This window comes from Lactuca serriola, chromosome 5, assembly GCF_051521515.1.
Source record: "Lactuca serriola cultivar US96UC23 chromosome 5, Lser_US96UC23_V15, whole genome shotgun sequence".
Lineage (NCBI taxonomy): Eukaryota > Viridiplantae > Streptophyta > Magnoliopsida > Asterales > Asteraceae > Lactuca > Lactuca serriola.
Genome location: NC_136412.1, coordinates 326,624,970 through 326,639,023, shown reverse-complemented (window position 1 = coordinate 326,639,023; position 14,054 = coordinate 326,624,970). Strand labels below are relative to the sequence as shown.

The following is a 14,054-nucleotide window of genomic DNA, read 5'->3' as shown; positions in this document are numbered from 1 at the left end:
GTTCGTAAATTCTCACAGATCTTTTGGTTCTCAAAAGAACCTGGCTCTATATATATATATATATATATATATATATATATATATATATATATATATATATATATATATATATATATATGGTTCGGTGCCGGTGATAACTTTTTTTTAGGTGAGGACACCTTAAAAAAATTGAAAAAATTAAAAAAAAAATACAAATCATAAAATCGAGCATAGTACTTTATTGGAGAGAAGAAAAATTGGAAAAAAATTTTGATAATTAAAATTGAATCATAGATCATAAAAATTGAATCATGGATCATAAAAATGATCCATACTTCAATTTTAATGATCCAAAAATTTTTTTTCTCTCTAATATAGGACTATGCTCGATTTTATGATTTATATTTTTTTTTAAATTCAATTTTTTAAGGCGTCTTCATGAGTTTTCACCAAAAAAAGAGTCCTCATATGATCCTCTCTCTCTCTCTCTCTCTCTCTCTATATATATATATATATATATATATATATATATATATATATATATATATATATATATATATATATATAACTTAGAACAACGATAAGGACCTTTTTTCAACATTTGGGGATATTTAAATCATTAGGTTCAACCCAAGAAATCAAAACCCAAATCCAATTGAATTTTAAAAGCCAAAAACCAAACTTATCGGTTTGGATTCAGGATTACCCCATATCAACTCGTACTCAGCCCTACTTAAAGCCGATTACAAGATATAATACACTTTATTGACAATAAATGAGTTTACATATCGGTTTTTTGGACAGGAAGACCAAATCACATTAGGTCTTGTTTGTTTACCTCTTAATTGAAAATTTAAGAGGTAACCTCTTAAAAATTCAGATAAGACTTGTTGTTTGTCTCTTATAAATTACATCTGAATTGGATAATAGCCTCTTAAAAAATCAGACTTCATATCATATCTAAAAAATAAAAAAGACCGAAGTGCCCTACCCTACAAATCATGCTATTCTTTTCTTCTCAGCACACTTCCATTATGTTCTTTTTCATCGACACACTCACACAAAATCCATTCCTGCCATCGACAATCTGCTGAAGCTCGTCACTGCAATCGCCGTCACCGATGGTTTCTCTACCTCCGGCGACTGTTGTGCCTCCGTCAACTTTACCTCCCACGACTTCTATAGTTAATTTCTTTGCCAATATGTTGTTTTCTTCTCTTGCTATGTGCGATTTTTCTTAATAAATCTGATCAAATTGGTCTTCTCTCTTGCTATGTGCAGTTTTTCTTCTCTTGATATGTGCGGTTTTTCTTGAGAAATTTGATGAAATTAGTCTTCCCTCTTGGTATGTGCTGTTTTCTGCAAATGTTGATATGGGTTGAATTCTGAAATATAATTTGATGATCTTGTTGTTTTTGTTGATTTCTGAAATGTATGTGTGTATAGTTGAAATATGTTGTTGAAATTTGTTGAGTTTGTGTTTAGTTGTTGAACAATATTGCTGAAAATGTGTTCTTTGTTCTAATTTGTTCTTTGTTTTATATGTGTATGTATAGCTGAAATATATTGTCGGTCTTGCTGATTTGTGCTGAAATCTGATTCTTGATCTTGCTGAATTATGTGTTCATTTGTTGAAAATGTGTTCTTTGTTCTTTATTGTGTTGAATTTTCTTATGTGCTAAATTATTTTTGAATTCATTTGTTGAAATGGAATTATGAAATTGAAACATTTGTGTATGTATAGCTGAAATTGAGTTCATCTGCTGAATTCATTTGGTATGGCCTGTTTGTTCATTTGGGTCTTTTTTTTTGAAAAAATTTGGGTTATGATAGTGATTAATGGGTAAGACGATGGTTTAAAATCATGTTTCCAATTTGACGGGTTTCATCACATATGTTTTTAAGGTAATGAGAATGAGTTGACGTTGGAATGGAATGAAATTCCACTTGTGAAGAGTTCTGTTTGTATGTAATTAGATGCATGACTAGATAGAATTATGGATTTGTACAAAAGTTAATAATTAAATATTCATAAATTTATGTTTGATTTGGATTATATATATATATATATATATATATATATATATATATATATATAATTATTCAAGAAGTTGATTTGGTTATTTTATAAACAAAAACATTGAATTCGGCAAAAATAATACAAAAGGGTAAAATGGTCATTTTTATCCTTCAACAATGTAATTTAGAGGTTCAAACCAAACAACATTTCAAAATTCAGATCTTAAAAATTCAGACTCTTTTAGAAATTCAGACCTCTTAAAAATTCAGATCCTGCCAATAGGTCTGACAATCGTATTGTGTTCGGGTTCGCAGGTCGCAGGTTGGTGGGTTGGCGTGTCAAAATATACCAACCCGAACACGACCCATTTAACTATACAAGCCACAGGTTGACAGGTTTGGAATATAAACTCATATATGACCAGGGATGGACGCAGGATTTTGTAGTAGGTGTTGCCGGTCCGTAATAGGTGTTGCCGATCCATAGTAGGTGTTGCCGGTGGCACATTTTATAGTAGAAAAAAAGGAAAAAAAATCAAAAATTTTGCACTACGTCGAGAAAAACTAGGTGTTGCCGGTGCCACCGTTGGCACCATACTAGATCCGTCCTTGTATATGACCTGTCAACCCACTTATTTATACGGGTTTACAGGTTGTCGGGTTCGTGGGTTAGATTTGGGTTCTTGTGTTCGTAGGTTGGATCGTAGCAAATCAATTGCTTACTACGTTGTGCGTTCGTCGTTCACGTTCAGGCGTCGATGTCGTTAAATAATGATTTAATTATTCATGTCATCGTTCTTTGTGAGTCCATTCTGCCGTTCATCACAAAGGGGAGAGCAACAGAGGGCTTATTCGATTTTGTTTGTGAGATATTGAGATTATTTAGGGCAAACGCCAAATGTCAAATGGTCAATGGTATCGGGTATCCTATTTTAGTATAAAGTATAAACTGTATAGTGTATAATACTCGCTTAATACATACATACATATATATATACATACATATATATATACATATATATATATATATATATATATATATATATATATATAATTGTAAAAGGGTTTGCGGGTCAACCCGTATATTTTTTGAGAAACTTATATATGACCCGTCAACCCACTTATTTATACGGGTTTACAGGTCGGCGGGTTCGTGGGTTAGATTTGGGTTCCTATGTTCGTAGGCTGGGTTCATGGGTTAGATTTGGGTTTGTGGGTCTGATTTGGTTTCCTGTATTCATGGATTATATGAATTTTTTTATTCAAAATTCTAAATGGGTTGACGGGTCAACCTATATTTTTTTTTAGAAAATCATATATGACTTGTTTAATAAACGGGTTGATGGGTTGGCGAGTTGACGGTGTGAAAAGCTCAACCCAAACCCGTTTATTTCGTGTCGTGTCGTGGGTTGTATCGCGGGTCGTGTCGAGAATTGTCAGGGATACCTGCCATACATGTAACATCCCGACTCTCAGGTGTAATATTTAATTATTTTATATTCATAATGTCAGAGAAACTCGACGAGTTGGATTCCCCAACTCGCCGAGTAGAGGAGTTAATGACCGCGTGATTTCTAGAGTTTACTCGATGAGTTGGAGGACCCCAACTCGACGAGAGGGAGCTGAGTGAGAAAACCCTAATTTTCAGGGTTTGTGTCCTATCTAGTGCATATTTGGAAGAGGATTGAAGAGCATCAAGTCTTGGAACGAGAAGATGCTCTTGGATCAAGTGTTTTTCTATGCTAGCTTCAGTTTGGAGGTAAAAAGCTACCACCTTGAGCATTTCTTTTAATAGATCTCCTTCAAGGGAGTTTTAGGGCTTTTTCCCTCTTATCTTGTGGATCGTGAGTTGGTGGAACTTGTCATGGAGTTGAGACTCCAGATTTGGACAAAAGGAGGTCCCATAAGCCCAAATATCCAAGCTTTATCTAGCTTTGGGCAAGTCTCCATGCATGAAACCCTTTATGGAGCTTGTTTTGGCATTTCGAGCCCTAGATGCCATGCATGAACGTAAAGCTTGCAGCTTTATGTGATAAGTGTGCCTTAGAAGGTTAGATCCAGAGTATGAGACATCATTTCCACCTAATAACATCTGAATGAGAACATGGACTGAAGGGGCTCGACGATTCGGTGAGTTGACTCGACGAGTCGGTTAGGGTTTTCCCCGATGGGTCTGGACACGTTGTAACTCGCCAAGTTGATGAGACAACTCGACGAGTTGAGTTGGATTTTCTCGATACTTCTAAGAAAAACGGAGGAACTCGACGAGTCGTGTGGATGTACTGGATGAGTTTAGTCAACATGGACCGTTGACTTGAGCATTGACTTTCGTTGACTTTTAGGGTTTGGTCAACTGTGGACTTTAGAGATCATGGAGGGGTAAAATGGTATTTTCATCCTTTTTGAGATTTAGTGGAGGGGTTAGCTTAGCATCTCAGAGTAGTTATTACAAATTGCTTATTAGAGATAATTACATTATGTAGGCGGAGTCTAGATTGTTCGTGGGGTGCTTGATCTACTTGCTTACTTCCGAGGTGAGTCTTCTCACTATACTTACATAAGTGGTAACACTAAGTGACTAGAGGGTCTTATTTGAGTTATCGATTGGAGGGTCATATGTGCTTATATTGAGTTATGTGATATCATACATTTTGTCTTTGTGATATATGCTATATTATTCTGTGTTTTACTGAGTTAGGACCGGAGGGTCCAAACCAAGTTGTGAGACGGGAGGGTCTTCACTGAGATATAGGACTGAAGGGTCCAACCCAAACTGTGAGACCAGAGAGTCTTTAATGAGACACATGACCAGATGGTCCACACCGAGACGCATGAGACCGGAGGATCCATGCCGAGTTATAGCAATGAGAAGCTTATTATTTATGTTCGTGGTATTTTGGGGAACATGTCGAGTTATAGCAATGAGAAGTTTATTATTTGTGTATGTGGTATTTTGGGGAACTCATTAAACTTTGTGCTTACCGTGTTGTGTGATATTTGTTTCATGTACTTCTCAGGATCGCGGGAAGGCGTCGCTTTGTTTGTACACACCTATTTGAGACTATGTTTGAGGATTCTGGGATACTATCAGTTATTTTGTGGATTTTTGTTTGACATTTGAGACAATTGTGGTTTTTGGAAAAATGTGACATGAGTTTTTATGTGTTTTAAAAATGAAAATTTTCATTGAAAGTTTACGGTGTTACAATACAACCCCTTAATTGATAAGTCTCAAACTTATAACCATATTTTATATATTTTTATTATTCGTAAATACATGAAAGCGTGTACTTTTGCACCACACTTTTAATTTATAAGTATAAAAGATATAAATATTAAAATATGGTTATAAATTTGAGACTTATACTATAAAACTATAAAGATAGATATATTAAAATATGGTTATAAGTTTGAGACTTATACTATAAAGAAATAGATAATATGATTTTACCACACTTTTTAAGTGTGTAATTTATTTCACACATATTTAATTATCTAATTGTACCACTTAAAAGTATGGCGATTTAGATTCAAGTACTATAGTCAAACCATATTTTCCATATAAAAGCAAATCATGTATACAGAATTCTATACACTTAAAAAAAAACTAAAGCTTTGAAAACAACTTTTAAACACTTGTAATCGCGAAAATGCAGTAAACGAGGAAGAAAGAAAGCCACAACTTTGTAACGTCTTATCTAGCTTTTGTTATAAAAAATTAATTTACTACAATGTTTATTTTTATACAAATAAATGAAGTATTTGGTAGGTGAGAGACTGAGAGCAGTAAAGGTTAATTTAATAAATAGTTATATTTTTTTTTATAAATACAATAATTGTTATACGAGGAATTAAACGTACGTAATAATTAATATTTTGGACTATATATATACATCCCAAAAGATCTTTAGGCCATCAATACTAACTTGCTAATTCCTCTGCAATGATTTAACCACACATTGTCACATCCAAAGACTCCCATGTTAAACAAGACACGTTCATTTTTCATAAACCATACAAAACTCACACTCTGTGTCCTCATGCATTACCACATATATGACACACCACCCACCATCACCCTCCATATTGACCCCTTCCCATATATATCTAACCCTCTTCTCTTCTCTTCTTCTCCATATAACAAGTCACGAAAGATCGTACACTCAGATTCATCTGCATTTTCTCCATGAGAAACCACCAAGAACACCAACAGGATCAAGAAGTACTCATGGTTTCAAAGGAATATTCCCAGGAAAACCCTAATCTTGAAACCACCCACAACCACCGCCACCACCATGTCATCGTTCCAGTAGATTCCCAAAAAAAGTCTCATCTTGAAACCACCCACAACCACCACCATGTCATGGACGTTCCAATGGATTCCCAGAAAAACCCTAATCTGGAAAGCACCCGCCACCATGGCCCATCATCACCATCGTCTTCTTCACAAGATTTCAAGAGAACCCATCATCAGCTTATTATGAGTCATGTTGTAAAGAAGACTAATCATGTAGATCAAGGGTGCATGGTCAGCAAGAATGCTCCTCAAGGGATCACAAAACCTTATGTTTCTTGTTCTTCGTTGGCGGCCGGAGGAGACATGACTACACCTGCACCACCACCACCACCACAACCACAAGAGAGGTTGGCCGTGGTGGAGGAGAGTGGAAGAGAGAAGCTAAAGAGGCACCGGCTTGAGATGGCGGGTCGGGTTTGGATCCCAGACATATGGGGACACGAAGATCTGCTCAAAGACTGGATAGATTGCACTGTGTTTGATTCTTCTTTGGGGAACAACAACATAATGTCGGCACGAGCAGCTTTGGTTAAGGAGAGAAGATCAACCTTAAGAATAGATAACCGATGCTGATCGATTAATTACCAAATTATTTTTTTCAAGTATTTTTCCTGATTTTATATATACAAGATTAATCTAGGTTTTTAATTTAGTTATATATATAAGTTGGGTTTATTTACATGGTCGAACCAGCTTCTTCGGTATGATCTTGTGATTCCCGAGTTTCATTCCTCCATATCCTTGTGTATTAATTCTTTAATCTTTAGTGAATTATGGAAGGTACGTACGTCATTGGATGAATGATAAGACATTCGACCCTTCACTTCAATTGTAATTTTTTGAGTTCTTTTTTATGAAATAATTACACAGTATTTATGTATTTCTTGATCCATTTAGGGTTTGATGATTTTATATGTCGTTTTGCGTGTCTTTCCAGGAAAAGTAATTGAAGCATATATACAATGTAGAATTGGATTTACGCTAATTTACGTGCTTTGTTATTCCAAAGTCATAAATTAAACTGTTTTAAAACCGAATGTTATAATTTCAGAATTCAGATATATCAATTATGTCAAAACAATCATTCGATCCAACATCTTTTTTCTTTAGGTTCGGTTTCGGGGATGCTTCAAACATCAAATCATGCACGTTTAATCGAAGGTTTTCACTTGGATCAAGCAACATGAATGGTCATAATTAATACATCTTCCATACATTAATATTGTTTCTTGTGGGATTTTTGAAACATGCGTATAATATATAGATCGATGTAACTTTTTGGACCATTTTAGTACGAAGGATCTACTGGTCAGTATCCCGTTTGCCTAATATACCAGGAAGCTGCCAAATATATAGATCGATGTCAATAATAAATTAATATCCAAGATTTCATCATTAAATCATGTGATTTTCCGAGTCTTTTCCTAAGACGCTTTGTAACTCTTTTACTGGTCATGACCGTTGATTAGCTATAGACACGATGACCAAAAGCTGCCAAAAGCTATCCTAAGACGCTTTGTAACAATTTTTATTTTGTGTATTTTATATTTTATTTCTCTATAGTGTGTAGGGGTTGTGATTTCTCATCAGCCAATTGATAACTAATGTACTTTCGTTTGTCATGTAACAATTTTAAGAAGGGTTATAAGGCTTGAGGGAATAGCTATAGTTTGAACCATGGCTTGCCACATTGGCTATGGTGCACACCGCCTCTTGTGTGTAGCTTGTTCCGAGCTTGGCTACCACATGCCACTATTAGTGTATATATTTTGTTATATATTTAGCTTGTATACTTAGCCTATTGTATTTGTATATATTCTGATTAATGAAATCATAATCATTCATGGGAAAATAATATCAAACATGGTATCAGAGCTTTGATATTCTTTCATTATTTCTCTCATTTATCTTCACCTTCATTCCCTCTCTAAAACCGACGGTTCCTAACCCTAGAACATCGGCCTCCACCTTCCTCCATCATTTCTATTATTCTCATCTTCCTAATTGTTCAAAATAGCAATCAAAAACCCTACGATACCACCAACATCAATGCCTACGTTCTTTTTATCCTTGATTTTAATGAACTAACCTACGATTCTTGGCATGAGTTATTTCAAACTCATTATCGTGGTTCTGGAGCATTAGGGAATCTCACTGACATTTCCAAACCAAAAGATGGCGATGATGAAGAATGGCACAATCTTGACACCATTGTCAGGATGTGGATTTATGAAACTATGTCTCAACCTCTCATGATGAATATGATTCTCAAACCTGATGTCACCGTTCATTCCGTTTGGGTTAGTTTCAAAGATCTTTTTCTTAACAACAAGAATGCACACACCATTGAACTTAATAGTGAACTCTAAAGTATGTCTATTGGTGATCTCATAATCTCTCAATATTGTCAACTGGTGAGACATGGACCTCCGGCGAGTCTTCGGGTCTTCTGCTACTGCAGAGATCTGCTAGTCACAATCAGAGAGATGTGTTAGAGTCGCCCCAAGGACTGTGCCCCGGGAGCGGACTCCGACGATCAAGTTAGATCAACTGATAGATCTGAGATGGTCCTCCATAGCTGGAGAGAACCATCTTGGTGCTGGTGGTGGTGTATGGTGGCTGACGGCGATGGGTGGCGGCCGAGCCACCCGACCGGAGTATAGTGGCGGCTGGGCCATAGGGGAAGATCCCTCTCCATGGAGGAGGTACTGTTCATTATATAGGGGACAATTAGGTCAAGGGGAATTAGGTTAGGCCTTCGGCCATCCCAATTCAGGCCCAACTAGCAAGGAGCTGGGTGAGGCCGCCCAGAGGCGCCGGGCAGGACTGGTGGGCGCGCACCAGGAAAGACTGGCAAGGGGTGTTAGGCAAGGGAGCGCCAGGTCGGGCCGACAGGAGAGTCCCCAACATGGCTAGCAAGGGAGCACCAGGCAAGGTTGGCAGGAGCGTGCCAGGCCAGGCTGGCGCTCTAGAGTGGTCTAGGCCATGCTAATGGACCATATATCATCAAGTCCCCCTAGTCTGGTGTTATTGGTACACGACCAATGACATCGGACTGGAACTAGTCATATAAACTGTGCGTCGTCAAGTCCCCCTAGTCTGATATGATTGGGTTGCCGACAATCGGATCGGACTAGATAAAGCACCAATACATTAAACAATAGAGAGAATGACCGAACCTCGCCCACGAGAGTCGTGGGTTGTGCGATGAGCCAAACATTGCTTATGCAGCTTGAGCTGACTTGGTACTCCTTCACTGAGAGGAGTGTGATCCGTCGGTGCGATGCAACGTAATTGTTGTTGGCAGTGTTATGTGGAGCAAAGATGCTAATAATGTTATTGCAGAGCGGGGCTAGTGTACGACATCTCTGTCGTGGCGTTTCTATCATCTTGGGGGAATGTCATCGACAATTATCTTCATGAGCATTCATAACCATTTTGAAGGTGTTTCTTGCTCGTGCTATTCCTAGCTGGGTTCCCCTCAGTCTGATGTGGGTAGCGTAGGTAGCCGTATCAGACTATGTTGCGCGACTTAAAAGAATTGCCTAGGCTTAGCAGCCATCGGTCATGGAGACGTCACGCGGGAAAGCATCGCGTGGAACAGATCAGGCTTCGCTGCCCACGATTGTAGATAAATCACGCGGGAAAGCATCGCGTGGATTCATAGAGGCAAAGGTTGCGATCCTTTGAGCCTCGATGGCGGAGCATGCCGTTAATGGAGTCGAGCTGAGAAGTCAGGCGACTCAAGGCAAGGGTGTTGAACCTCGCATGCGGAGCTTGCCGCTATAGTGGAGCCGGGCTGGGAAGCCAGGTGACTCGAGGCGAGGGTACTGAACCTCGCATGTGGAGCTTGCCGCTATAATGGAGTCGGGATGGGAAGCCAGGCGACTCGAGGCGAGGGTACTGAACCTCGCATGCGGAGCTTGCCGCTATAATGGATTCGGGTTGAGAAGCCATGCGACTCGAGGCGAGGGTACTGAACCTCGCATGCGGAGCTTGCCGCTATAATGGAGTCGGGCTGAGAAGCCAGGTGACTCGAGGCGAGGGTATTAAACCTCGCATGCGGAGCTTGCCGCTATAATGGAGCCAGGCTGAGATGCCAGGCGACTCGAGGCAAGGGTACTAAACCTTACATGCGAAGCTTGCCACTATAATGGAGTCAGGCTGAGAAACCAGGCGACTCTAGGCGAGGGTACTAAACCTCGCACGACTGGGCGTCACCCTACAATCTATGTGTCTAGCTCGTGTGACCAGTCTGGGTTAAAGCGGAATGGTACCTGATGCTTTGCTGCCTCGCTAGTCGTACTAATAATTGAGGCCTCGGTGTCTTGACTGTTTGCGGAGAGCTATGTGGTAGTGCTACTTAGAGCTTGATAGTGTAGCTATTGTTAAGAGGTGCGTAACGAGGCTGCTATCAGGAACTGTCAGCAGGGCCGTTGAGGCCCGGGCAGCGAGCTGCTAGCGATAGGTGAGCAACACGACTATTGAGAGTTGGGCAACAAGACTACCGAGAGTTGGACCACGGTGCTGCTCTTTCAACCCGAAATACTAATGTCGTCTCGAGAATGCACTACCGTGCATAGTATCAATTCTTCATGTACTTTAACTCTGCCCCTTCGGAATAAAAAGCACTTCTGCATGGTGTCACTAATCCTCCCCCCACCCATTTTCTTTTTATTATAGGAGGCAGAGAGAGAGAGAGAGAGAGAGAGAGAGAGAGAGAGAACGTTGGATGCATAGCAGGCCGACAATAGCTGGGTAGCGCTACCGCTGAGAGTTAGGCAAGGCAACTGCTGGGAGGCAGACAATGTAGCTGCTAGTGTCCAGGCCTTGCGGCCGTTGGGTTGGTTCGTATGGTTGCTTGTGGTCGGGCTGCATAACTGCTGAGGGCTGAGCCGTAAGACTAGCGAGGGCCGGTCAACATGAATGGTGAGGGGTGAGTAGCGAGACTGCCTACAGTTGGTCACCACGAATGTTGATAGCCGAGCAACATGGCCGTAGGTTCGAGTCCCACGGATGGCGCCAAATGATGAGACATGAACCTTCGGCGAGTCTTCGGGTCTTCTACTATTGCAGAGATCTGCTAGTCACAATCAGAGAGATGCGTTAGAGCCGCCCCAAGGATTGTGCCCCGGGAACGGACTCCGACGATCAAGTTAGATCAACTGATAGATCTGAGATGGTCCTCCATAGCTGGAGAGAACCATCTTGGTGCTGGTGATGGTGTATGGTGGCTGATGGCGGCAGGTGGCGGCCGAGCCACCCGGCCGGAGTATAGTGGCGGCTGAGCCATGGGGGAAGATCCCTCTCCATGGAGGAGGTATTGTTCTTTATATTGGGGACAATTAGGTCAAGGGAAATTAGGTCAGGCCTTGGGCCAGCCCAATTCAGGCCCAACTAGCAAGGAGTTGGGTGAGGCCGCCTGGAGGCGCCGGGCGGGACTGGCGGGCACGCCCCAGGCAAGGCTGGTGGGCGCGCACCAGGAAAGACTGGCAAGGGGCACTAGGCAAGGGAGCGCCAGGTCGGGCCGACAGGAGAGTCCCCAGCATGGCTGGCAAGGGAGCACCAGGCAAGGCTGGCAGGAGCGCGCCAGGTCAGGCTGGCGCTCTAGAGTGGTCTAGGCCATGCTAATGGACCATATATCATCATCAACACATCAAGACTATCTCGAATCTCTTGGGCAATCTTGACTCACTCGTACCGGAGAAGACTCCCATTGCTTATCTCATTTATGGCCTTTCACCAAAATATGACAACATTGCCATTATCCTACGTCATAGATATCCTCTACCTACATTTCTTAAAGTTGGACCTATGTTAACTGTCGGAGAGTTTCATCTCAACCTGAATCAATCATATCAACCCACTCATTCAGACAGTTCTTTGGTTCCCAACAATCCTTCAAAACACCACCGCCAATCAGCCACCCCAACGTCACCAGTCAAACAACAAATGAGGTGGTTGCCGCCCGTACCAGAAGCATAGTGACTACCGCCAACCGGTTGCTCCATCTTCTGACGGTACCGCTCCTGCAATGCTACCTTGGTAGCTCTACTTGTTGCCTTACCAGCCCTTTAGCTTGCCTATACCACCCCTTGGTATGTTCCATGCTAGCCCAATACAACCCAACAACGACAACAATAATACCAGCGACCCACCGCTCCTTAACACGACTACAACATTCCGGGCCCACCTCCCTAGCTGGTCCAGTAACCTCCTTCAGTCAACTCGATAGTAGCCTAGTCTGCCACATCAAGCTTGACACCTCCTTCTTAATGGTTTCATCATCTTTAATCTGATCACGCCACTGATCTTGCTCAAGCGTATAGCTCCATGTCTCTAAATGATGCAAATTAGTACATGGACACCGGGGCCACCTCTCACCTTGTCTCCGATACTAGCAAACTCACTTTTTTAGCGACAAGAATTATTTTAATTCAGTTCTTGTTAGAAATCTTCAATATATACATGTCTCTCACATTGGACATACTTACTTTCACACCCTTCATTGGTCTTTACATCTTTATAATATCCTTTTCACATCCAATAAAATTAAATATCTCACATTTGTGCCTAAATTTACCACCGACAACCAAGTTACTATTGAATTTGATCCTTTTGGTTTTTCTGTGAAGGATATCCCCACTCATCAGATTCTACTTAAATGTGATAGCTTCAGTGACCTCTATCCCGCCATTCCTACATCTAGCCCTCCTGTTGCTCTTCTTTTGAGTAGCTCATGTCTATGACATCAACACCTTGATCACTTGTGATCAAATATTCTCAAGTTTTTAATTTCTAAAAATTTTATTATATGTAATAAAGAAACTAGCCCTCCTACGTGTCATGCTTGTCAACTAAGAAATACAATACATTTACCTTTTTCTAGTTATTTATCTATTGTTTCTAGTGTGTTTGACATTGTTCATTCTGATTTGTGGCAATCTCTAATTCCTAGTACCAGTGGCATACATTATATATATATATATATATATATATATATATATATATATATATGATTATTTTCCACTTTCTTTGGGTTTATCCTTTAAGCAACAAATCTAATGTTTTTTTTTCAAATTCCTTTACTTTTGTGCATTTGTTCAAAACCAATTCAAAACGAATACTAAAATGGTATAAAATTATGTTTTCTTGTCCCTATACTTCCCACCTTCTCAATTAAACTCCATCTACCTCCATTAAACTGAAATACCATTCACAGACTCTACAAAAAAACCCATTTTTACCTATTTACGCGTTTTTGGCTGCTTAGGCTACCTTCTTTTACCTATGTACTCAACATAAACTCGCTCATCGATCTACCCCATGTGTCTTTCTCGGTTACCCTTCAAACCATCGAGGCTTCTGATGCTTCGACCTTGCTACTCGTAAAATTATCATCTCCCGCCACGTACATTTTGATGAAACCTCCTTTCCCTTCCACTCCATTACACCTAATAAACCTCTATCCTACAAATTCTTTGAAAACCCCATCACTAATTCTCAAAACTCCCATTACCACTAACTCTACACCTCATGCATCCATTCCTCCATTGCTTTCTGTTCAAACTGAGAACACTCCAACTGGGAACACTCAAACCAACACCCCTCATATTGAAACCACCCAAATCGAGAGCACCTCTGACCCTATCAGTCCATTTCTCACTCCCCCTACCTCATCTGTAATACCCCTTGCAGGGGCCTATTTGAACTAGCCTTTAATAAAATCTTTCAAAATAGTTTCATAGTGTTAGTTTGT

General features: G+C 40.2%; 1 protein-coding gene across 1 annotated transcript; it reads left to right on the top strand.

Moving 5' to 3' along the window:
* Positions 1 to 6,041: 6,041 nt before the first annotated feature.
* On the top strand, positions 6,042 to 7,175 carry LOC145055172 (uncharacterized). The gene has a single exon (XM_079003467.1). It carries the CDS (start codon positions 6,185 to 6,187, stop codon positions 6,866 to 6,868), a length of 684 nt encoding a protein of 227 aa, XP_078859593.1. The 5' UTR covers positions 6,042 to 6,184; the 3' UTR covers positions 6,869 to 7,175.
* Positions 7,176 to 14,054: the final 6,879 nt, after the last annotated feature.

What these genes read in the sequence shown, in the direction of transcription:
- LOC145055172 (XM_079003467.1), top strand. Translation starts at nt 6,185, where the DNA reads ATGAGAAACCACCAAGAACACCAACAGGATCAAGAAGTACTCATGGTT.